A 24,491-nucleotide genomic window follows, 5' to 3' on the forward strand; every position below is an offset into this window, starting at 1 on the left:
ACTTTTCACAGCAATATGTCCCCCTTGGTCAATGCAAATATTGCGGCCAAGAGGAGATCTTCTGGAGGAAACTCGTGAATTTCCTCATGTGATATCAGTTTCCTCTGCAGGTTGTCTTGGCGCGGATTTGAAACGGTGTAATTGACATTTTGTGCCACAACGCGAATATACAGTGATACCTCGTGAATCCTTCTCGCTTGATCCATCGCACGTGCTGTGATTGCACTTCTTGGGCACACTTGAGAAGGTCACGCTGTACAGATATTTAAATTTTTCGTCCAACAACCACGGAGGTATTTAATTAAATGCTGATTCTGTATCGTGAGTGGCGAAAAAAGGAACAAGTATGTTGCACAGAGTTCAATATAATCACCTGCTTCACGACTGCCCTGATATATGACACAATTTCTGGACTATAATTAAATAATTATGAACTTATTATGTAAATTAATTGCAATTTTCTATACTCGAGCCACTCAAGTCTGCCCCATCTTCTATCACTGCATTCTCCTCTTTTAATTGCTTCCCAACATTTCTATGGTGAAAGAAAAAAGAAGCCAAGAGTGTCTTTTTTACCTGCACTTCCTCAATAAGAGCTTGCACTTTTTACTGCGGGAATTGCATCTCGGCGAGCAACAGATATTGCAATCATTGTGATTGAGCAGAACATAGAGAAGACGCACTCTGTCTTCGCAGACGCCAAATCACGCGTGTTTACAGTAACAATCACACCAACTGCATTCCAGCTGGAGTTTATCGTGAGCTTTCTCTAAATTGATCACTTCATTCTTCTGCACGGAAGAGAATGAGGACGCAAAAAAGGCTCCTCGCTGGGCAAAAAAGAGATCATGCTCAGCGAGAATGTTAGTTGACCAGAGAGTGAACAAATTAATGAGTATCGTAATGAGTTGTTGAACAAATTCGCTGTGGCAAATGCAACAATCGCAAATGGGCTCAAACCATCATCGTGGCGTTGAGTCACGAAATCAAATAATAATAAAATTGCGTCAAGTGGCTAATTGATTTGTTGTACGGCAAAATAATTTCCCATTAAACGGTTAGCGTTACATTTATGACTATCGTTAATAAGTTCCTCTGCGCTGAGTTTGTGGGCAAACGGCGAAGAAAAAATGATGGTAGATTGAATGCGGCAATCATGAGAGGCATATTTGAGGAGAAGGAAAAAAGACCTCTCATGTTCACCTCTAACAATCTCGATATGTTCCCGGCTTTGGGTGATCCTACAGATATTTATAATAGCAAATAGCGCACAGTTCACGAGGTTTACTGCACATGTGTCGAAGTCAGAGGGAAGATATTGAGAGAGAAAGGTCAGAAGTGGTGTACAAATCTTCTCAATGCCCCAAATGATTGATTTCTTACAAGTTTCCGCAGAAACACACCTCAAAAGGACTCACATTCTTGATCCAACAAATTGCAGGTGTTCTTAACAGTTGTGGTGCTTGAAATCACCTTGCCAAATCTGTATTAATTCTGGACATCGGGTAATAACTCTGGATGGCAAAGTGTTGTACACATTCTAGCCATATTATCTCTCCCTTGGCTTAATTTCAACACGGTTGAGGAATCACAGCTGGGAAAAAGTGCTGAGGCATGAAACTTTGAAATAAAAAACGAAATTAGACTGATCTCTTCGTGTCTCGAGAGCTCGGAAAGTCCAATAAATTTAATAAATAACTCAAAAAATAACAAAATAGACCACGGTCGGATAATTATTGGCGAAAACACACCCGTGGCGTATGAGCTCTGCAATCAAGGCATGGCGCAGAGTCAAGCGAGAGATCGCGCCGAAGACACATTGCCTATATATTTATTAATTAAATTAATCGACACGAGTTAAATGGGCAAAATAGCAATGCAAACAATCCAAGACGGTGATTTGAAAATATGAGTCAGACAGTCACGTTTGTGCATTTAATTGTCTGCTGTTGGCTGCTGAATGGCGCGCGCGATCTTTTTGCCTTCCGCGCGCACGCCAACAGTTTGTGTTTCATTAACCCAAAACATATATAGCATTGAGAGGCATCCAGCAGAAGCCCTCGAGAGACGAAAATCTATAGTACATGCGCACGAGAGGCTCTGGAGTGCAGAAAAAAGCGCCAATGAGCCGAAGAGCCCAGATTTAATTGCACAACAGTGAGTTTGATGTATCGTTTTATGGCAGTCTGAATTCCTCTGAGTTGTCAAATTAAGGAATTCAAACTGCCCTAAATAGTAAATAGTTTACGATGGCTTGGGAAAATTGCCACAAATTGCACATCACTGAATTTAACACTGAATTTCTTATCAATTCCAGAATTCATTGCGCGCATCTCATGAGCCAGTTCAAAGGTAAGCCTCCCCAGTTAATGCCTCATAATTTCACATCCGACAGTGTCTCTCCGCTTAAGCGCACACTTAACAGATGTGAACTTAAGAGTGCGCTAAATTGCTGCATCTACAGCGTCAATTAAATGGTTAGCCACACAATGATACCATTTAGCGTATTTGCACATGGATTATTGCAATTGCCACTGAAGGCATTCTGTGATCTCACGTGTCAGAAGATCACCTGAGAAATGTGAGGAGTGGAGGCACTCTGAGGGTGTTCATTGATCCTCGCGAGCACAATTGCGGCGCAATGGAATCGCGGATTAGAGAGTGATCACTCACGATCGCTGCCACACTGACACTCTGTGTGGATCGTGTGGATTTAATTGTGAAAACGAAATGTCTGTCACTTGGGCAATAAGTGGCCCCCTTTTTGAGGGGCTCAAGAGACCTGACCCGCGCACGATCACAATTGACGCCACATGCAGATCGATTTGCCGGGAGAGATCACTTTATACTTACTAATTACGTCCAAGACTCTGCATCGCCTTTTGATATTTGATTGCGTCAATACTGCGGAGTCCGCGATGGGTCGAGCCACCTCTTTGACTGCGCGATCATGTGCTTTTTACCGCCAAGTGGGCGTGTTTTATATAAATCTCCACGTTTAGTAGGCAATGCCTATTAATTACGCTGTAATTGTCTGGCGCATTTTTATGCGAACACATGTCACATTCCGCAGTGAAAAAGCTCTCATAATGTCAAAGTTATTGCCCTTCAGAGCCGTTAATTTTTGCTTAACGGCGCTCTACATAAAGTTATGCATTCCATTGCGGAGTTGTGAACCGAAAATATATTGCCTTTTAAGAGGCTCATCGCAGGAGTGAATCTTAATCATCCCCAGTGAGAGTTTCCTGGGTTAATTATGACAGAGAGTCAAGGCAATTCCTCATCGGCGGTGGTACATATTGAATTAAGAGTGATTGCACTGTGAAATGCTCATCTGCATTGAGCCTTTCTTTCGCTCAATTTCAATTCACCTCTCGAGAGACACGCGGCGGAGCGCGAAGAGACTCCTCTGGGTTGATTGATGCGCCTATTCTGCACGATGATAGACCATTAGTATCATCATTTTGCTACCACAAGAAGCCACTCACGGCCAACTGATGCTCGCATACCGCTGAGCAACTGCAGACTTTGCATATCAAAAGGTCCCAGGGAGAAGCCATCCGGAGCAGCATGTCCGATGGGAGGGAAAAAAGAGCGCGCATCGGGCGGAATGGTAATTTTGCAAATGTGCGCCTCTTGGACTGGGGAGTCTTATGAGGAATTAATTGAAATTAAATAGACGATCGACTTGGCTTCTGGTTTTTGCCCGCTATTGGCGCACCGTGAGATTCTCAGGCGTATTAGATTGATAATCAATTTGAGATAAGCCACAATTTATAAAGTCTCCGCGCGGTTGAGGCCATCGTGAAGTCTTCGGAGACATTATTTATGATAATGCCAGATCTGCTATGGCATTATTTACGAGATCACTCGCCAGCAAATGACAGTGCTTCAATTAAGGCGGACGATTGAAAAATTTCGCCAAGAAATCCCATGAAATTATGTTGGAAATGCGCGACTAGCGCGGCAATGTGTGTACTGATGGGTTAACCGGATGGGAAGAATAGATGCCAAGATCGTAATTTCCGCTATTAAGAGAAAGATCAATGATTCTTTAATATCTCGATGCCAAAAGACCTCTTAACAATGGACTCTAGTGCGAATTAATAGGTGAGAAGAGAAACCTTGCAGGTCAAAAGGAATCGGGAGAATCTATTAAGGTGCGCTGTGTATTTATAAGAACATCCATAGACAAATTCTCTCAATGCTCTGACTCTCTTCAAATGTCGTACACTGTATCGCTTTCGCCCACTTCTTGTGCCAACAAATGACCCTCTTCTAAGTGGCTCCCAATCAGCAGAAAAGCAAACGCACGAGGCGAATGAAGAGTGAGGCAGATAAATTGCACAAATTCCAGTTTGGCAGGAGTTTCCGTCTGCCGCTGAAGATGACGAAGCCATGAGAAGGAGTTTGAGAAGGGAGGAAAAAAGAGGAGTTGTGATTTGTATTTGAATTAATTTGTTTTGCATGCAGATTTATCATGTAATTAACGTTTGTATCGGCATGTCATGCCTTGACGAAGAAATATATTGTCGATACCACTGTTTCAGCCTCAATTGCGGAGGCTTCCGACTACTGGAAAAATGATTCCTTGCCAATCGTTCGCACGTGAAGGCGTTGAGATGCATTGCAAATGAGACAAGAGAGATCTCGCGACGTGTGTGGAAAATTTGCATTGAAAATCTATAAACTTGGGTGGATCGGCGCGCGAATTGCCCTGAAAAATTGGGCCAAACGTCTCTAAATCTGTGAATTACATATTATACTTTAATTATAATACTAAGAGACACCCGTTTTCTCCTATTAAAGTATCTCGATTGCAAATGAGCTCTTTAATGCCACACAATTAATCTCTGAACACGCATTATCTATATTACCTAGACTCGCCATCATGAGGCAAAATGTATTGCCCATCAGAGACTATTTTTAGACTAGAAAACCCCAAAAAGACTATGAACACCATAAAGAATGTTTGATCAAGAAAAATATGCTTCAAATGAATCTCAGGTGGATTTCTTTTTTCGGCCGAAACATCACACAGCATTCGCTGTGGCTCTTAATGGAGCAATTGAACTAATTTGCTGGCTTGCAAATCTCCTGAAGAATGCGTTTAAAATGCCAAGTGGTCAATTTTCCATTATTATCGCCATAGCGCGAGGTGAGTGAATCGATTGAGAGTGATTGGGAGAACAAGGTGCTAATTAAAAAGGTGAATTTAGTGTGAAAATCACACTTTATAGCTTATAAAAATATATCACAACAATTAGGCGAAATAAAAAATTGAAGTTTCACAATATTTCTCAGCAACTCCCAGATTTCTGCCGGTGCAAAAAGTGTTTGTGTGTGTGATATAAAATATAACAATTACGTATGGATATGCATTTGATGGTAATTATATGGAAGCTGAAATTGTGCATAAGTGGCTGAGGATCAATTTAGAAGTGAGCAAAATGCTCAATATTATCCCACTGTTGGCGTCTAATTACAAACAAGAGATCCCATTTCACTTGCCAACAACAACACCCATTTGAATCATTGAAAATTAATGAGAATCCACTCGATGTTGATGGCTCGTTCGCGGCCATTAATAAACGAAAGATGCTCGATAGATCGATTATCTTATCACACGTTCATCCACAATGCTCGCCGTGTAACGTATATTTATCCATTATGATGGAAGCAAGGTGGCAATTTCGCACAGATTCCCAGGCGAATTCCCCGTGCACGAGGACTTTCCGCCTCATGCGATGCAGAGAGGGATCATCGCGCCCAAATGTGAAAAGAACGCAGCTCGTCGGCCAATATTGCGCACAAGACGCACAACAATTCCATGGCAGAGAGTGGTAAATAAATATTGGTGATTCCTCAGCACATTGCGCATGAGGACATGGAATTGGTGTGCGCGAGAGTGTGGAATTTGTATGTGAAACTGGCGGAATGAACAAGTTTCACCATCATGACATGAACTTATTTTATATATTACTCTTCTTAATGTATAAAGTTGAAATAAACATCGAGTTGACGCCCGGAGATTCCAGGGCGAAGAATTGATATCTATGAATTACCACAAATATAAATTAAACGGAATGCACTCTCCTTTATAAATTCAACCACACATCATTCTGGGTGCGCAAGTGTTGGCCATATCTCGCGAGGCACAAGAAGTGCTTCGCAGCATTGTTCGTCATAATGTTGCACGAGAGCGCGAGCGCGCGCGCGCGCACGCGGGAAAAAAGGAACATTTAGTACCGGTGTAACTTGGGCAAGTCTCATATTTATGGAAAATGATGGCATTTTTTCACCCAAGCCGAGAGTGACTGGCGGAGATCTTTACGGAATCTGCGAGCCACCATTGGGCAGACAACGGCGCACACACACCGCGAACTGCCCCGGCGAGAACCAGAAGCGACGCGGCGACGAAGGGAGTGCGCATCAGCAGGAGTTGAGCTGCCGGAACCCACCGACATGACCAGGCGGGCGGCCCAGAAGCGCGCGCAACACGATGACCAACTGCTATAAGTTACCATCAATAATTGTGTGGGCCGAGTCGATGAGATTGAAATGCGCAAACACGAGAGACTTCCAGTGTGGCACACAGAACACCCAGCACAACCCCAGATCATCTCTCGACTGCACTTCACAAGTTCATATTGATGAGCCACCGGCCACCGTTTGAGGGAATGCAACCACTCTCGGCGATGCCATGCAATCGCGGGGGAATTCTCCCAGCAATCTCGCCTACCATCGAGATGGTACCCATAATAATGGAGCAATTAACATTCACGATTATTTTGCTCTGCTCGAGAGACCAACATAGCACAGAAGGGCGCGTCATTGCACTGCGCGAGACCCGATTTTTTTTTGGATTGTTGGGAAAAGTCTACTTGAGGACCAAGTAACTACTCACTGACGACGAATTTACAAACTCATTACTGGGAGTTTTCAGCTGTTATTTCTGATAATCTGCTCTTAAAGACACTTTTCGACATTTTCTGCTTTCAAAATTTTGATAAATTTATGAGATATTTGATAATTTGGTTTAAAACCTTAGGAAGGTAGTTAGATTTTGGTAATGAACATTCAATGACTAAATTTGAGTGTAAAACATTTCCGTGCAAGAATAGTCAAGATAGGTTAATTCTGGATGTTGTTTAGCTATTTAATATGGCATTTAAACATATTACATAACCTAGACATGCAATAAGATCTTTTAACTAAATAACTGGAGACTAGAAGAATGGAAAGAAACTAGGATGAAATATTTTATAAACTTTCCAATAATTCTACTGACTTGTACACCACTTCCGACCATAATATCTCCCCCTTGATATTTTGCAAATTCAATCTCCGGTAATGCAACATTGTATGGAATAAATTTACTCATAATGACCATCCCTCTGCATTTATACCTTCATTACAACTCTGTTGCAAACGCGTGCGATTTGTAGGAGAAACAGTTTGAACTACATTCGATAATACACCTCGCGAAAGGCGCACAATGTTACCCTCAATTGAACAATTCTGCATTGAACTTATGCATATGTTGCACATCTGAAATAGTTGTAAGTCTCTTGGCTTCTTTTTCCTGCCGTTTTCCACCCAAACACTGGAAGCCATCCAATTGAAAATGCGATGAATCGGAAGAGGTTTAGGAGTCAAATTAAAATTTCTCTCCTTCTTCTTCTCCCTCTCTCTCTCTGTCTCCCTCTTTGCCAATGGCAAATGCGGAGAACAAAAGCATTCAATGGCCACAGCGCAAGTACAAAAGAAATTGCACACATAAAATTCAGAGGCATTTTCTGCAAATGTAGCAAACACGAGTTCTGTTAGAAAATCCGCGGTATCTCGACTGGAATATCTTGCATTTGTCAGTAATTACCATTTTCTTTGGTCATTAGTAAAAAGACGCGATTAATTTTGTTTCGCATTTAATTCATTCCATTTTGCGCACGGATTGACTTGATATTTTTACCATTCTTGGCTCTCTTTTACACTTTGCCAAGAGCGATCTCAATATAGGGTGAGACCGTGGATTTGCATACAGCAAATGTAGATTTACACGTAAGCCAAAACTATGGCAAAGAGGTTACCTTCGGCACGTAGAATTAAGGCAATTCCTGATTAAAACCCTGGGCTGAAAGCGAGCGAATAAGAGTTGGTGGAATGCTCGCTGACCAGAAAGACCTTCCACTTGTTGCGCTTAACAAGGGAAAAGTCACCTAATTGAATAATTGAATTCCGCATGCATTCCTCAACATTCGAACTCTCTTCCCGTGTGACTGCCACAGCGAAAGGTCTCTCGGTCAATCTCTGCGCCAGAGACACCCTTAACATTCAAATGGGCGCATCGCGCGAAGGTGTTGCAATTCAAATATCGCGTGTGTAGATTATTTTTCCAGCCACACAATTTTCACTAATGATTTTCTCCTGTTCTCTCTTCGCCTAATGAGCCAGAGAAAAAAAAAGTCCATCCATGACGGCGTGAGATTCAATCAGAGTTTCGTTCTCCTTTGAATTGGCGCTGCCAACATCAAGACAGAGCGAGAGAGCGAGAAGCTCATGGTCTTATCCATCATGCTTTATACCTCATGGCAATGATGACTCCTAAAGCTCGACCCCGGTGTTCAGATCTTTTCACAGATACGAAAAATATCTGTCGTTTATCACGACGATATAATACATCAACAGAAATTATCTCGAGACTCCTGTCTCTCTCACTTATGCGCCCCGGCCTCACTCTCGCGACGACAAACAAGGGCCAATGGATGATAATGATGATGATGATGATGTAGATGGACTGGCGGATCGTTTCGATGAATTATCGAGATGGCGGCACTTTATATTAGATGCAAAAGCTTTAAAATATACTCCTTTTCGAGCGACTTATTTATTTTGTGTAATCACACACCAATATCGCCATGCTTGTTTTATTGGCGTTTTGCATCAGAACTGTGAGTCTCAGAAGACATTTCGCAGTGCTGATTCAGGTTTAAGAGCGGATAAGAAAGAAAGAAATATCTTGGGAACGGTTCCATTCGTTTTTTTTTAATTGTTTCAGAGACTTGGAAAATTTTTTTTTTAAATAAAAAATACCTTTGAATTCCGGCAAAAAACTAAAAAAAATTTCAATTTCTCTTGAATTTCTTTAACATTTCAATATGATTCTATATTTTTCCTGTCTTCAATCTATGTTTACAAAACAATTTGTAAAAACGGAAATGCTCGATTATACTCAATCAGTTTTAGCAACTTTGTATGTTTCAAGGCACTCCTTCGGCTCACACTTCAACTCCTGATATTCCATTTCTTTTGCCACACACGAGATTTCCGAGCACGATTGGCGCGATTCCCTTCATGTTCATTTGTGTGATTTATTTTGCCAATTTTGATGATGATGATGACTTTCCTCTCCCATTCATGTGTCACTCTTATCACTTGATTCCCGTGGAATTTGACTGGTTTATTATCGCACTTCAGCAGTGCATAATTTCCTTCGCTCGAGGGCGCATGAGAACATTTGCCTCGGCACATTTTTCAATTTCACAATTGCCAAGAGTGGACCGGATATTGGGCCACAGATAGGTTGATCCAGTTAATATCGTAAACACGTAAACTCATCAATTCTATGGCCTTTTCTCACCGGCGACCATCGAAGCCTGTGTGAGAAATGGTGGAGTTTTGAGCAGGAATAAAAAACACTCTGTGACTTTTTATGGGGATTCTTAGTTAATTGATGGCATTTTTTGTCGAATGGCGAATTTCCCACCATTTCCGTGCGCGCAGTGCCTGGACGGAATATTTGGAGCAGAGGGCATTGGACAAATTGGATGATTGTGTCGCCAGAGGAGTGATAAAATTCAAAAGGCGCTGTTTTTTTTTCAACTGTTCGCAACTGCCATAATTAAATAATATGCTAATAACAATATTAAGTGGCTAAAATCCATAGAGTCTTGAGCATTTCGATTCAATTATGCAAATGGGTTTTGAAATATGAGGCAAACGATAATTGATACATTAAACTGCACACCAGAGGCAAAAGTATACCAGTACTTTTTTTTCACCACAACCCGTAAACGTGGGGCATTTCAGTGAAATTAGTGTCGGAAAAGGCATCAATTTCAATATCAGTTTCACTCATGTGTGCGCGCGCGCAATTCAAAACACGAGCCATTTTGTTGCACCCAAGATTCCCGTGGAATAAATTATTTAATCTTGTCTCACTGAGTTCAATCAATAAATTACACCATAGACGTCCGCTCGGGCTCAATATTGAGGATGCCATGTGGTGAAATTAAGAAAATACATGTTACTGGACATTGTACACCGTGTGTCTCGCCACATAATTCTCCGGCGCGCTCAATTTATGCATACGATCCTGAGATTTTGCTATTTAGTGTACTTAGTATTTGCAAATATGCATATTGGAGTTGTGTTACGCGCGCCACTTGATCATTTTAGAGTCCCCGCGCGAAACGGAGATCCTCAGCCCGCGATGGATGCCGCGTGGTGTGTTATATTTCCAAACACGGCGGTCTGTCCGATTGCGCTTCTTGTAGTACACTCCATATTTATTTATTATGCCACATAAACTGTGTCCACACCATAAATATGCACCTCCAGATGAATGTAGCCACAGAGGCAAATTGGCGCGAATATCAATTGTCACAATTGTCCGCCAGTGATTGTCAAAATATCATGTGTGGATAAATGATCCTCGTAATTCTGAAAGCATCAACATAAGATTTGTTGTAAAAGAGACACTCGAAAGGCCCCATAATTACATTCTTCCATTGTCTCATTTGCACTCATTTCTCCTCGAGATTTATGCATATATTCCTATTTGTACAACATTCGCGAATATTCATGTTGAATCAGAGACGATAATTCGCACGGAGCGACAAGTTCCACTTGGTGAAATTACCCACACGTCTCGTGAAATTGCTTTTGGAGGAAGGAGAGAATCGTGAATAACTTCTGCAATTTATACACCACGAAATGTCAACGGTCAGCTCGCGCCCGACAAATGACAATGTGCAATTTAATTATAGTTAGTACATGAGAATTGCAATTGACTGTATAATGCATTGCATGCTGCGCGCGGGAGGGCGCGAGCTGAGACAATAAAAGCGCGATTGTCACTGGTGAGGTGGTGAAAATGATGAGAGGAGTTCCACCAATCGCCCCATATGCGATCACAGCACCGACAAAAGAAACCATACGCTAATCGATATTCTCACCGGCGCAGTTTGAATTGATTGAGCAATAAACCTACTTAATGAGTGAATTCCTAATAGAATTTCTTCATTTTCCATCGCATCGCAATATTGCTAATTTCCTCCGATTGACCATCGCGGAGTTGTAAAACATTTGAGAATGGATTGAAAGATATTTTCCCATCATTATGACTTTGCGTCTTAAGTGAGTCATTACGGGTAATGTCATATACCGAAAGGAATTCAATTTTCTTCTGCCCATCATTGTTCTATGCATCTCTCACTCTCCTCGTGGACGGAAATATCTGCCTCTCTTTCTCTCTCCATTCAGGCGTGAAACATTCCAATCTCTATGGCGCGGACAAATGGAACCGCGACAAAAAGTCAGATGCCAATTAAGGTTGACGACAATCGTATCAAAATCACGTCTTACGCGTCACACATCCTTCCCGCCTTCTTCATCATATTTCACTCTCACATTTCCCGCTAATTTCGCCAACTTTTTCGCCGACACTGTCATATCATTGTCACCAATTGTGTGCGACTTGAGCGTGATTGATTGGAGTCAATTTCACGGATCTGCTCAGGTGCCAACACAATGGCATCAATTAAGGAGCTTTTCGCTGCGGCTTTCCAATTGAATCTCCGCCGGACAATCTAAATCACTCAAAACTTCAACACTCGAGAGAACTTCCTTCGAGATCAATTTCGCTCATTCAGAGAGAAGAATGAAGGCAAACTATTAAGTAAATAAATGTCAAGAAAGGAGTTCTAAAATCTATCGTGGTTTTCATACTGTGAACAAGTTTATGTAGTAGAATTAATGCCTAAATTGCAATCTGAATCCTGGAAACAAATAATTGTTGAGAATGAAGAGAGTTTTCACAATAGTCTCAACGTTTTGTCTCAAAACGCTAAATTCTACGTAACACTCAATGATAAACTGTGTCTTTAAACCGATGGAAACTTCCTATTAAAATTAGTTTACAAGATATTTTTTTTCATTATACTTAAGTGGCTCAAGTGTTAGATTCCAGAATGATGTGTTTAGTGCGTCACAAACATATTTTCACCTCAATGTGTGGCATGCATAAGTAATAGGCTGAGAAAAGCATCAAAATTATGTAAAACATCAATGATTTGCTGAGCCGCATGACACAGAAAAGCTGTCTAAAGGCATCAACACTTGTTATTTATTCGCTGAAAATCGATTATGTGGCTTTAAACCAATAAAATTATACAACAATCATCTGGTCATTGATGACTCTCTGTGCCGCACCGTGAATATGATCACAATTTCTGCGGCGAGAAGTTGTGTGAATGCTCGGAGGTGGGATAAAAAGGCCCATAGATTGGGTGTCTTGGGGTGGATGGTGAAGAGGTGAAGAAGGAATAAATATTGAAGTAGTTCAACGCGGCGCGAGCGGTGTTTTGTGTGCACCTTTTAGAGGGGAACATATATAACAAATCGAAAACATTCGAAGACCAATAATTGATACCATCTCCAGTGAAATAAATCATTTAACCCGAGACTTCGCCTCCTGTTGATTTTCAACCACAACAGACATCGACAGAAGATCAGCGAAAGAGAGCCATATTCCATGAGCAGATCACTGATCTTTCCATATCTCGTATGCGCGCCTCTCTGCGCTGCCCTCTCCGAACGGCGCTCTTGTACAATTAAGTTATACACACCACGAAGCTCTTTGGCTGCACAAGTCCAGAAACATTTCCTGAACTCTCTGTGTCTCTGCGCCCCAGAGATTCCCCACGAGCTGGCCATCAGAATCAGCTGCACAAGTGTGTGGAATGCCGCGGCGGAGCAACAAAAAATGTACCAATAAGTCAGCTCATTGTGGTCCAGGTGGATTCCAGAATGGAGATATGCCACTTCTCCTCCCCCAGCCAATTGCCAATCATGCGATCACGTTGCGGTCAAGGTATTATTTGTTAATAAATTCTCAGGCGATCGCTCTCTAAAGAGCAACCAATCAATATATCATGGGTGAAAAAGTCTTTTGAACATATGGAATATGAAATAACCGTCAATTTTTTACCTCTATTGCCATTCCTCAAAAGTGGCCAATTGCAAACAAGTTGAATCACAATCATCAAACAGTCTATCGACTTTCGCTCGAATGCGAAAATGCTGCCTTCTTGGCTTGGGAAGTATATAATTTGGAGCGAATGTGCGCGCGGCTTTCCTGCATTGCTCCAGCGCGAGCTTTTCCCTCAACACCGCGCGTCCGTGTGGCTGAAGAATGGAGTGAAAATATAAGACACTGGCGGCCACAATCATTCATGATCAATGCCGTCAGGAGCCGCGCACTTGATCAGCAGTTGAACAAGCAAAAATGTGGATAAAACGAGTGCGGAGAGTATTTGTGGCAAAAGATAAATTCCTGCTTTATATTTGACGGCGATAATGCGCCTCCTCCTTATGTTTTAAGTTCATAAAACAATCAATCTCCACCTCTTCCGCCCCACAATCCGCGTCCATCCACGGCGGAGAGCAAGAGGCCCATAAAACACCGCCACTTTGTGACCGGCCGAGACAGCATTATCTCTCCTCATTCAGAAATGCGATGTAATGATGGCAATTTCGCATGATATGCTGCAATTTTTCTTTTGCTTTTCACCATACTGTCGCGCTCCAGATTGTCGATGGGGAGAGAAAAAAAAGAGTCACCATTGGGAAGATGATTGCAAAATATTACCATACAAATTGATCACTTGCTAGAGACGCGATGCCACTATTCAAGTTTTTCACCGCCTGCAATTTCTTCCAACAATTGGCGATGTGAGCAAAAAACCAACAACACCATCGATGTGGAGAATCTTGTTCTCTGCTCCATTGTGAGTTGGCTGCAAACTAGAGGATTTGCTTTAAATTTACTTTGCTTGCACTTGAGATAAAATAGAGGAAATCAATTGTCGTCTCAAGGACAAGTGGAAAATGTCAAATAGTAAAATTCACTTGTCTGCACTTTCCATGTGATTCCCTCACATTTCACCGCCTTCTTGCTATGAATTAATTATGCATTTCTTAGTCTAGTTTAGTCCAGAAAATGTCTTGAATTTCACATTGACATCGTGATTGACATGAATTCAGTAAACTTATAATTTTGATCAATCAATGTGTAAATAATTCATGTGAGATTTCGCACACTTTTGCAATATAATCATTTTCCTCCTTTAAAACCCCAAAGGCGCAAAGAAATTTTCCAGCAGTGGTGAAACAGTTCGCCATGAACAACTTTATTGAGAGTTACGCGGAGTTTGTCGTCTTCAGACGAAACGTTAAAACTATTCTGAAAGTTCTCTCCCTTTCCTTTCTCGATGAATATTTGTTTCGAGGATTCGGAAAAGTTTTCCAATTTACACTTTACACGTATAGCATTGTTTGTTGCCTTCTCGCCCTCTTCAATCCAAATGCCACCTTCTTGGAACTCGTAATGAGCGGCAGTATTTCCGTGGCATTTCCCCAAATCTTTATCAGTGTGAAATGTGCTTTGTATCTCGATGAAAATTTCCAAGACATCTTGCAGTGGATCGGAAATCTTCATCGCAATCATGTGTTTGAAGTCTTCACGGCTTCTGCAAGAGTTCATCTAGAGAAAAGTGCTTTCATTGCAAAGAAACTTCTCAAGTGAGAAAGCAAAATGATTGTTTATCCAGTGAAATGATTTCGTGAATTTCTCTTCTTGCAGATTTATCATGTTTACTTACCACACGGCATTTGGCAGTTTTGTGATTTATCTTATTTTCACGGGGAAAACTGTCATGACAATTCCTGGAATGAAGCCAAAACTTGATGGATCAAATTTCATGCATCACATCAATTTGGCATTCTGCGAAGTATTTTCCACAACAGCATGCGCACTATCCGACTATATTCTTATAATCGTGGCGTTTTACTTGTTCGCGACAGAAGACATCCTAGACGATGTGATAAGACACTTGGATTCATCAAAATTTGACTATTCAAAGGAAGACGGCTTTCTCAGAACAATTCATAAACTTCACGTCGAGCTTATCACTATGCTTGATAAGTATTTAATTGCTTATAATCAGCTTTTCACCCTCTACTTTGCTCTCAATGTTGCCCTCATGGCGCTGTTCTTTTCCGTCTTTGGCAAAACTCAAAATATCGCTCTTTTACCATTCTTTGCAACTGTTGTACTTCGCTTTGCCATTCTTTGTGTCCTTGGTGAGGTTTTCACAGGGAAATCAGAGAGACTTTTCACCGATCTCTACCTGACAAGATGGTATGATTTGAGCGTTGGCGGCCAGAAAAGGCTCTTGATGATGATGTGCGCGACGCAGAGGCCTTTCAGAATCAAAGCAGCTGGAATGTATGACATTAATTTGGCGATGTTTGTCCAGGTCATCAAGCTCTGCCTCACTATCTGCACTATTCTGCTGACTTTCACATGAGTGTTAATAAATTAAGGACACCACAAGTGGGACTAATGGAAAAGCAGTGCTAAAATTCACTCTCGCTTACTATATATTGTTAATAAAAATCATTGCACAGTCACTTTGCCTCCTTCTTTTGCCCTGCTTTTTCTGAGAAACTGCTGAATGAATGACGATCCATATTCTCCAATATTACACCATTCCAAGATCATCGTCTACCGATTTTGATGCCCCGCCGCAACACTTCTTTGTACGCAGCACTGCTCCGGCGTATTGAGATCAAGAGATGGCGATTACATGGTGTCGTTATAATTTAGTGTAATGTCCACATATTTGATTTTATCGCTCGTGCACAAATTCCGTGCAGACGCGAATTGGTCTTGCGCTCGTGTGATAGAGTGAGACTCTCTGTCTCTATGACTTTTAATCTAGATATTGATGGTTTCTTCAGCCGGAGCGCTGAAGCACATGCTGCCGCAATAAATCATACCGCCCACGCGCCCACCTCCTAATATATGCAATGTTATACATAATTGTGCGGCTAAACGCTCCGCCGCAGTATCGCGATGGTGTGGGAGAGGCCATGGGGAAGCGGGAAAGCCGCAACACGTGTTTTCCATTGAAAATCACCGTCTTCCTCCCCTCCGATTCATACCCTTGGCGGAGCGAAGTGCGATATTGGGGTGGAGAAAATTATATTGAATTTGTATCAATTGATTTATTGGCTTCTTCGCTTCTCTCTCGCGCCGTCCACTCTTGCGCGCGCGGAAAGAGGCCATAAAATGACCGCCGCCGAGTGGAAATGCAATTGAAAATAGAGGCAATATTTACATCGACTTTTATTGTCAATTTTATACACAACACTGTGAGACTCTATCATTTATACTGCGTCCGCCAAAATGCATTTCCTCAACCTATATAAATTGCTGGGCTATACAAAGTCAAGACGCTGAGGCTATATTGCACACACGACAGCTCACAATCGTGTTGAGAGATGACTGCATAATTGAAGTATGTTGCCAATGGCAAAAAATTGATTTCACAGCCAACTCCATATATCAGTTATGACAAATAGACGATAATTAATTGGTACAAGGACTTTTGCTGGGTGGAAAAATTCAACGCAGAAGACATTGCTCACATTCCGCACGGCAGCACTCAAATTGCGATCACCTCGTGAATCACACACATTTTTGACTAATCACTGTCAGATCTTGTACTCCAATGTTCATGTGATTTTCCGCGATAGAGCAATCAATCGTGCAATTATCGGGTCAATTAACTCAACAAGCCCGCGCGATATGGCCTGAAATGCTTCCCCTTTTCATCGAAAATTGCGCAGAGGTTGCGGAAAATTGACCGGTAGAGCACGCGGGCGAGATTCTGCAACGGACGAGGGCATCTGTGGCAATCAAGCGAGCTCTGCGCGTCCAAATGCTACCGCCACCGGTAATTTATAACTTTCGTGGACGCGACCATATTGTTAGATGCAAGTTGCACGTTGCCTGTCACTATAACTAGCACTTTATGGAATTTATACCCTATTTAGCATTATTTTTCCCCAACCACTAATATCTCATTCTCTCTCTCTTCCAGCCGAGCGTTCATTAGGGCTGCACAGAATGCGCTCCTCAGCAAATTGGCTCCCAGACGGCGAAATATAAATTATGACCATTACAATAGGTGAGATATTAATTGAATTATGCCAGCGCGCTGAAAGGAGGCTGAAAGTATTTCTTTCACTGTCAAATGGGCTCTCTCACTTCAGCCCAAAATGTATATATGTTGAGGTGTGTCCGTTGAAATAAAAAAAAACAGATCACTTCATTTCATGCGCGCGCGAGAGGTATTTATTCCCGAAGGCGCCCAGAAATGGCTTATTAGAGATTTGAAAAAGTGCCCAACTTGACGTGTGCTAAGAACTTAATTGGCTGGAGGCGCACTTGACGAGGAGGCGCGCATTGTTTGCTCTCTTGAGTGATGAGAAGCGATCAGTTTCGATGATATGTATGTCGATAGGAGAGAACGCAAAACCGATACAACAAGTGCAGTCAAAAGCTATGCTATCATAACAGTTTCTTAAGACTGTAAAATGATATAAGCTCAAATTTGGCCGTTCAAAAAGGACGTTTAAAGAGCATTGAAGAGTTCTTGCAAGACCACCAAATTAGCCCCACTTTCCCCTGTTGAGAACTTCTTTCTGCCACAAGAAACCAACTGTAATAATCGCATGGCTCTGCTTATCTCTCATCTTCATTCCTATTTTCAGAGATATTTATTACAACATTGTTACTCAGCACTCACACTCTCTTTCCCTTTCATCTCTCCCTTTCTCTCTTTCTCACTCTTGGTGCATTGTTGAGAGGCGGCGATGAGGAAAAAAAGGCATCAAACTCACTTTCCACATTATATGAATTTAATCCATCGCTCCGATATAATTTCATTTCGTTATCTCGCCGGTGTGTATCCCAAGAGAGCGCGATTTAAAGCAAAAAGTGAACAAGTACAAGATGTACAACATGCTCTTGGCGTCGATATGGTGAATTCTTTTCCTTCTGCGCCGTTGTTCTTTCGCCATTCGCCTCTCGCGGGCCATGGCAAGAAATTATCATCGCGCGATATACAATTTGTATGGTGGTATGAATCAAAAAGATAGATCGCCTGCGAGCAAATTTTCAAGATGCGGAACAATTTTGTATGGCGAGCGGAAAATTGAAAAATTGCAATTCACAGATACTTTGCTGGCTCTCAAACATTCGCGATCAATCGATCATGGGAGTCAATTGCGCGCGAGTAGGAAGTCTGCCGCGTGGTGAATTGGCTCCAAAACTTCTATAATTAGTGTGTATGAAAAATTCCTAACAGTTCCAGAACTGCCTCCACTTCTTGCAATGTCGAAACATACATTGAGAGGAGAGCTTTCATTAGAGAAATCTTAAGAAAATTGAGTTATTTGGCTAATAAATTAATCAGAAACCAACAAAATAACATTTTTTTTCAAGTTTATAGGCGACATTTTTGAATATATTTGAAAGTGTGATCAAAATTGTCACATTTAGTGCAAAAAATAGTCATTTTCCTAATCATAAGTAACGTTTGCGACTCTTGAAAACTACTCCTTTCCTCCTCAATAACAACTACTTTCTCACGAACCCAAAAGCTCGCCCTCCGATCAGAGGGAGGCTCATGCCTTTCCATTTAATTAATTTGACCCTCTGTGCCTCTGCATTTGCATATCATGGCATGGGCATGAAAATTAATTCAACGAGAAATTTAAACCAATGTTCCGCCCACGGACGCGACAGTCCCGATAGATGCTCGCGGATATGGGGCAAGTTGGAGCGCCAACAGCCATTTTCAGTGCTAAAAATTGTTATTATAATTTTCGTATTTGTACAAATGGAGAAAATCTCACTATTGGATCTTGACAGTTTTGCACTCGCGCGCGCGCACAGAATATTATTGTCTCTTTGGGCGCATTGAGTGCGCTCTTTTCGCCAAATGATCGTATCTTCTGGCAGTCCAGAAAATGGGAGAGAAATTCAATATGCGAAGAATTCATGTAATTGTAAATTGGTCAGCGAATGCGATAATCAATTAAGTCAAAAAAATGTGTGTTTTCTCCTAATTCATATGATTTAACCCTTTTGCGCGTTTGTTTCGCGCAAATGCGCAATTTCATCCGAAACAGGACGAACACAATTAAGGCATTTTAATTGCATGCCAGAGCGTCCCATTAGCCAAAGTGAATTTGATTCAGCGGCACAGCGTCGAAAATAAAAATGCCGCGGATGGCAGAACTTATCTGCGCGCGCGCCCCGGCGAAAATGCACTAAAAGGCAGCCTCATTGTGAAGTCAAGCGCGTGCAGCGAAACCGCGCGAGCGCGGAATGAAGAATTACAACTTCCATTCGCTGAAACGACACCCGCCCACAACGCTGGGGCGCATATCATATAATAAAGCATTGTTGTGCGAGACAGTCGAGAGAAGGAGAGAGAGCTTTTCGGCGGAGAGCACATTTGTGCGCCTGACCCGCGTGGTAACCGTTGTCTGGCTGTGGAAGCTGCATTATTCAATATTTCACACTCGCCCAGAGAAATTACTTGTCACACTCGACACTTTGCCCCGATCGCATCTGCAGACAGCGCTATTGAGGTCTTCACGGTTCCTGGGCAGAGAGAGAGAGAGAGAGAGATCGTGGCAAGGATTGCATAGACTTGCAGGCATTCCAAAATGGAACTCTGACAATGAAGATATCATTCTGACCCTCCGGAAAACCCTTCAATGGATCAAGAGAAGAAACAGAGACAATCGAACCAAGCGCAAAAGTGAAGGGAACGCAGTACAAGCAATCACAATCGTAAAACGATAGATAAAGTATTTCGACTCTGAAGACAGAAGTAAACAAAATCACTTAAGAACTTCATCAATCAACTTTTGAACTAAATTATATTCCCAATTTTGCAGTCACTTAATAAGCGAAGACTTATTTAAGAGACTAAAGTCTGGTTGATCGAAACATCATCGTTGTGAGATTTGTTTTTCCAAGTAAAACAAACACAGGAAGACACGATAATATAACATTTTCCTCTGTGTATCATCACACGTACTTAATTGATAGTGATTTGTAGGCAATAATAGTGATAAAATGTGTCCGCTTTCCTGCAAATTAATCACCCCTCGCGATGCACCGTCTTCTTATGGCTCAGCGGCCAAGACGCCCCGCTGCGCGGCACTCAAAGTCACCCAGTGTCGTCTTGTCTCATCTCCCAGTGAATTTTTAATGTCAAACTATCTGGGAAATTAATTCGTCACGGAGCAGTCATGAAGGGCGACAAGCGGTGTGAATTAGCATTTTTATGCGCGCATTCGCATCGGCAGAGCAAGAAAAGCACCCAATTAATTTACGATCGCGAAAGGACAATATTTATATTTGATGTTCGAGTCTTGATGGCTTGGTGAGAGCGCGCATAAAAAGAAATGCGCGCGCGGTCAATCTTTCGCATTTCGGACGCTGTTCACACGATATGAGATTGCGTTTGGGGACATTTGGTCACGCAGATGCCGCGGAGACAATTGGCCGTGACGCCGCTGAATGGGCTGCGCAGCGAAGAGAGGTGTATAAAAATTGCGGAATTTGTTCTTGTATGTCTCTTCAACTGTCCACTCCTTGTCGCCAATCACCGGGATCTCGCGAGACATATAAATAAATATCCGCTTGACCGATCAATTCACGATCGCGCTTGATCGCGAATTCCACCTGATTATGAATATCATTATGCGCCTTCATTGTGCACTTATCCATCTATTTAAGCGTCACATTATGTGATTTCTCCGCTCTTCACTCGCGAGGATCACTCGCATTAACAGGGACGAACTGGCGATTGATCTGCGCGATCGTCACCTGAGATAGTGGGATCATTTTTCACATGGACTTATGCGCGCGGAACAAAGAGGAAATGCGATCGCATTTCTCCCGAGGATAAAATATGATCTTCCCCCATTTCGCGCCCGCGCGCGATTCCCCAACGGTGAGCGCAGAGTGATCGGCCGGGAAACACGTTTTAGTGAATGATAAATGAGAGATTGCACGCTAGCTGTCGATCTATAAATGATGAACTTCATGAGATGACGCGAGATGACAATTCACCGATAAGAAGTTCTTCATTATTAGCACACTGTGTATAATAATGCGCCTCTTCGTCAGCCATTGTGCAGCGCCAATTGATGCACTTCGTTCATACAATGTTGAGGCCTTCTTGAGGGTGAGGATCAATTAATTGCTTTTATGCTAAAATATCGGCGCTTTCCTTGAAAATCCCCCGCAGGATGATCTCATTTCAGACCATTAAATACACCTTCTGGCTCACAATTAACATTCGCGCACATTCCTTAAACTTTGTCTTCGCCAAGCGCGCTGCTGCAATTTATGCTCATCATCTCAACATAACAGACCAGAGCGACAAGTCACTTCGCAATGGGGGAGACAATCGAAACGGCCCCATAACATCGCGCTCCATAAACATTGAATGGAAGAAGGCGTCACAAGTGGACAGAGAATTGGGTGTTTTGCATCGATGAATAAAAGAACTTCTTTGCCAATCTGTCGGCTGATTGATATGAAATTTGCTATTTGCATGAGCCACTGAATTTTTGCATATTTATGACAAGCATGAAATATTATTCAATCACTGGGCAAAAAGTCCTTAAATATGCCAACTGTGTGACTCAATAAATAACGCAACGCCGCAAATTTATGATTCTGCAATTCAATTAATTCTGCAAGTTTGTTGCAGAATTATTGTCTTAGCGACGCGCATAATTAATTCGGCAAAAAATATCACATTAATACACATATTTCTAAAAATAAATCTCATGCATTTTGAGCTTTTTTTCATGCTTTGTGTTCATCAGAAAAATCATTGCTAATCAGAACTTGTGATATTTAATTTATAAGGCACAAAGTATTGAATTAATTTATGTGGGAATTTTTCACAATTATCATCAATGCGTGCGTGAAAGAAGGATTAGAAGGACACACCTTTTCCCCACTGAGACGCCCTTTATCAGCTTCCTTCATTTGACTCTTGATCAGCAAGTGTACATAATGTTGTGTCTCTTTCGCAGTGAATGGCAGTCAAGGCATCATCTCTCCCTCGCTTTGCGTGGAGAATTGACGGACGAGATGCGCGAGCGATACGGCGGAACAGAAGCGCGGAGGTGACACTCTTTTATGGCCACTCGTCATCATTCGAGCTCAAGTGGCAATTTATGGAAATGACGCCTCTTTTGGACGGCAAATCGCACATTTTCACTTCATTACGCCCTCATTATCCGCCATAATCACAAGCTCTCATCTCTTGCAGATGCACTCCTCGGGCTCAGGGGCTTGACATTTTGGGATTTTGTGGACCAGAAGTGTTGGCGATCTTCTCAACTACTGGCCTACTAAGTCCCAACTTGATGAGCTCTCCTGCAACACTCCTCCGGGACAGCCAACAACTTCCGGACCGTCGTAGCATTGAGGGAATAATGTTCTGCACTGATTTGGGATTTCCATGTGACAATTGCGTGATACTCGAGGGACGCGTAATGCCCTTGGAAATCCCAAAAGATGGCACAGAACTAGGGAATCCGGACTCACCGTCTCCACTTCATTCCTGAGCAACTCCATGCGCCTCTTCACGGCGAAGTGCATTGTATTATCACGCGATGGTCCGCCGGATTCTTTGCTGCGCTGCATCTTTACACAAAATACACTAAAATATTATTGAGAAAAATAAGAAATGTCTAAAACACTTGAAATACAGCAGAAACACTGGCACAGTAACGCTTCAAACTCCCGATTAAAACTAACTCAAATGATCTGCAATCAAATGCATTTAACCCACCCAGAATTGTCAAGAGAACTGTAAAATTCAAATGATGCAAAAAATTGTATAAAAATGGTGTTTGATTGTGTGATTCAAAGGCTACAAATATACATTTTACAACACAAAATTCACAATAACTCACTCAATGGAATCAATGTCCATCGTAGAGAGTTTTTCTCTCATCTTTATGGTGTGACTTAGAGAGTGGCAATTCGAGGATAACTATTTTCTCTGCTCTTCAGCACTCTTAAGTTCATATCTCTGGCACAGCTTGGCCTATTGCCCTCATCTACGGTGCATTGGAAAGCTGTATAAATTATCTACAAGTGCTCGGAACATGTCAAGATCGTATGAAAAATCACTGTAGTCCTAAATCAGGAGAGGAGTTTCAGAAGGCAAATGTGTACCCAAAATCATTTCTCATGTTTAAACTAACAAACAATAAATAAAATTCATAAGGTTTTAAATATAATTTCTGTGTTTAAATTGAAAATTTGTTATTTAATAAAAATTTTGAAGGAATCTCCTCGTGTGTCTCTTAAAAATCCAGAGAGGAAAAATATCTTCTTCTTGCTCAAGAGAAGAAAGTCTCGCAAATCGTTGACAGACTTTAAAGTTCCCATGATTCCAACCTCTTAAATTAGGATAGAATAAGAGGTTGAGCACGCAAGTGATTTTCATAGATGCCGCTAAGTTAGTGTTCAACAGAAATTTCCCCCTCAGCCTCACAGATGGCGATCAAAGCGCTCAAGACAACACAGGGTGATCTGTCGTGAAATCTCCTTTCTTACACCTCGTGATTCCCACCAAATATTCCAAGTATGCAAAGCATCTTCGACTGCTTCGCGAAACCTCTGCCCGCCCTTCGCGGATTTTGAATGTTTTCAATAGAAGGCGCACACTGAAGCGCGGTGCACGCTTCACAGTCCCACTGGCAGAGAGAGAAACTCCGCAAGGGTATAATTAAACAATTAGAGAAACTCCCTCTTGCATTTCCGACTCGCGACTTTGTTTTGTCGAACATCTAACGCCCATTTTTCCTCGTGCGCCTTTTCGCCTTCTTCACCCGCAAATCCTCACGATCGCGCCACAGTCAAGGAGATGGAAATTATAGTGGTGCATTTCTACTTAACCAGGTAACAATTAAAAATGATAAATCTCGCTCTAGTGGACTTAGAAATGCTTAATGTTCTGGCTTTTTTGGTGGATATTTGCGATTCTGATGCTAAGAGAGGATAAAAATACAATCTTGGAGCTTTTCTTGACGTATTTTTTGTTTAAAGACTGTCTTTTCTTGAATAGAATTTATCATTTTTCATATTTCCCTTCAACTCCTAATGTTAATCTAATGAAAAACCAAATGATTTACTCGAAAAGCGTTTGTTGACGTTTATTTTTCTCTAAAATGCAGTTCAAAGGCGTTTCAAATATATTGTATTTTATATGAATTTTAATAAAGATGTTTTTTTTTAAATGAACAGTTTA

General features: G+C 41.8%; 1 protein-coding gene across 2 annotated transcripts in view; it reads right to left on the reverse strand.

Annotated features, from left to right (window-relative positions):
* Positions 1–23,101, reverse strand: part of LOC132265997 (protein cortex) — a 37,032-nt gene extending 13,931 nt beyond the window's left edge. Inside the window, exon 1 of one of the 2 annotated variants that reach the window (XM_059766813.1) lies at positions 22,778–23,101. In XM_059766813.1, the coding sequence (XP_059622796.1) occupies positions 22,778–22,876 (99 nt within the window). In that variant the 5' untranslated portion in view covers positions 22,877–23,101. Of the gene's footprint in view, positions 1–22,174; positions 22,258–22,777 lie in introns of those variants that run through there. The other variant, XM_059766814.1, reaches the window with a different exon arrangement.
* Positions 23,102–24,491: the final 1,390 nt, after the last annotated feature.

The sequence above is a fragment of the Phlebotomus argentipes genome, unplaced genomic scaffold (genome assembly GCF_947086385.1).
Source record: "Phlebotomus argentipes unplaced genomic scaffold, Phlebotomus argentipes genome assembly contig_5, whole genome shotgun sequence".
Lineage (NCBI taxonomy): Eukaryota > Metazoa > Arthropoda > Insecta > Diptera > Psychodidae > Phlebotomus > Phlebotomus argentipes.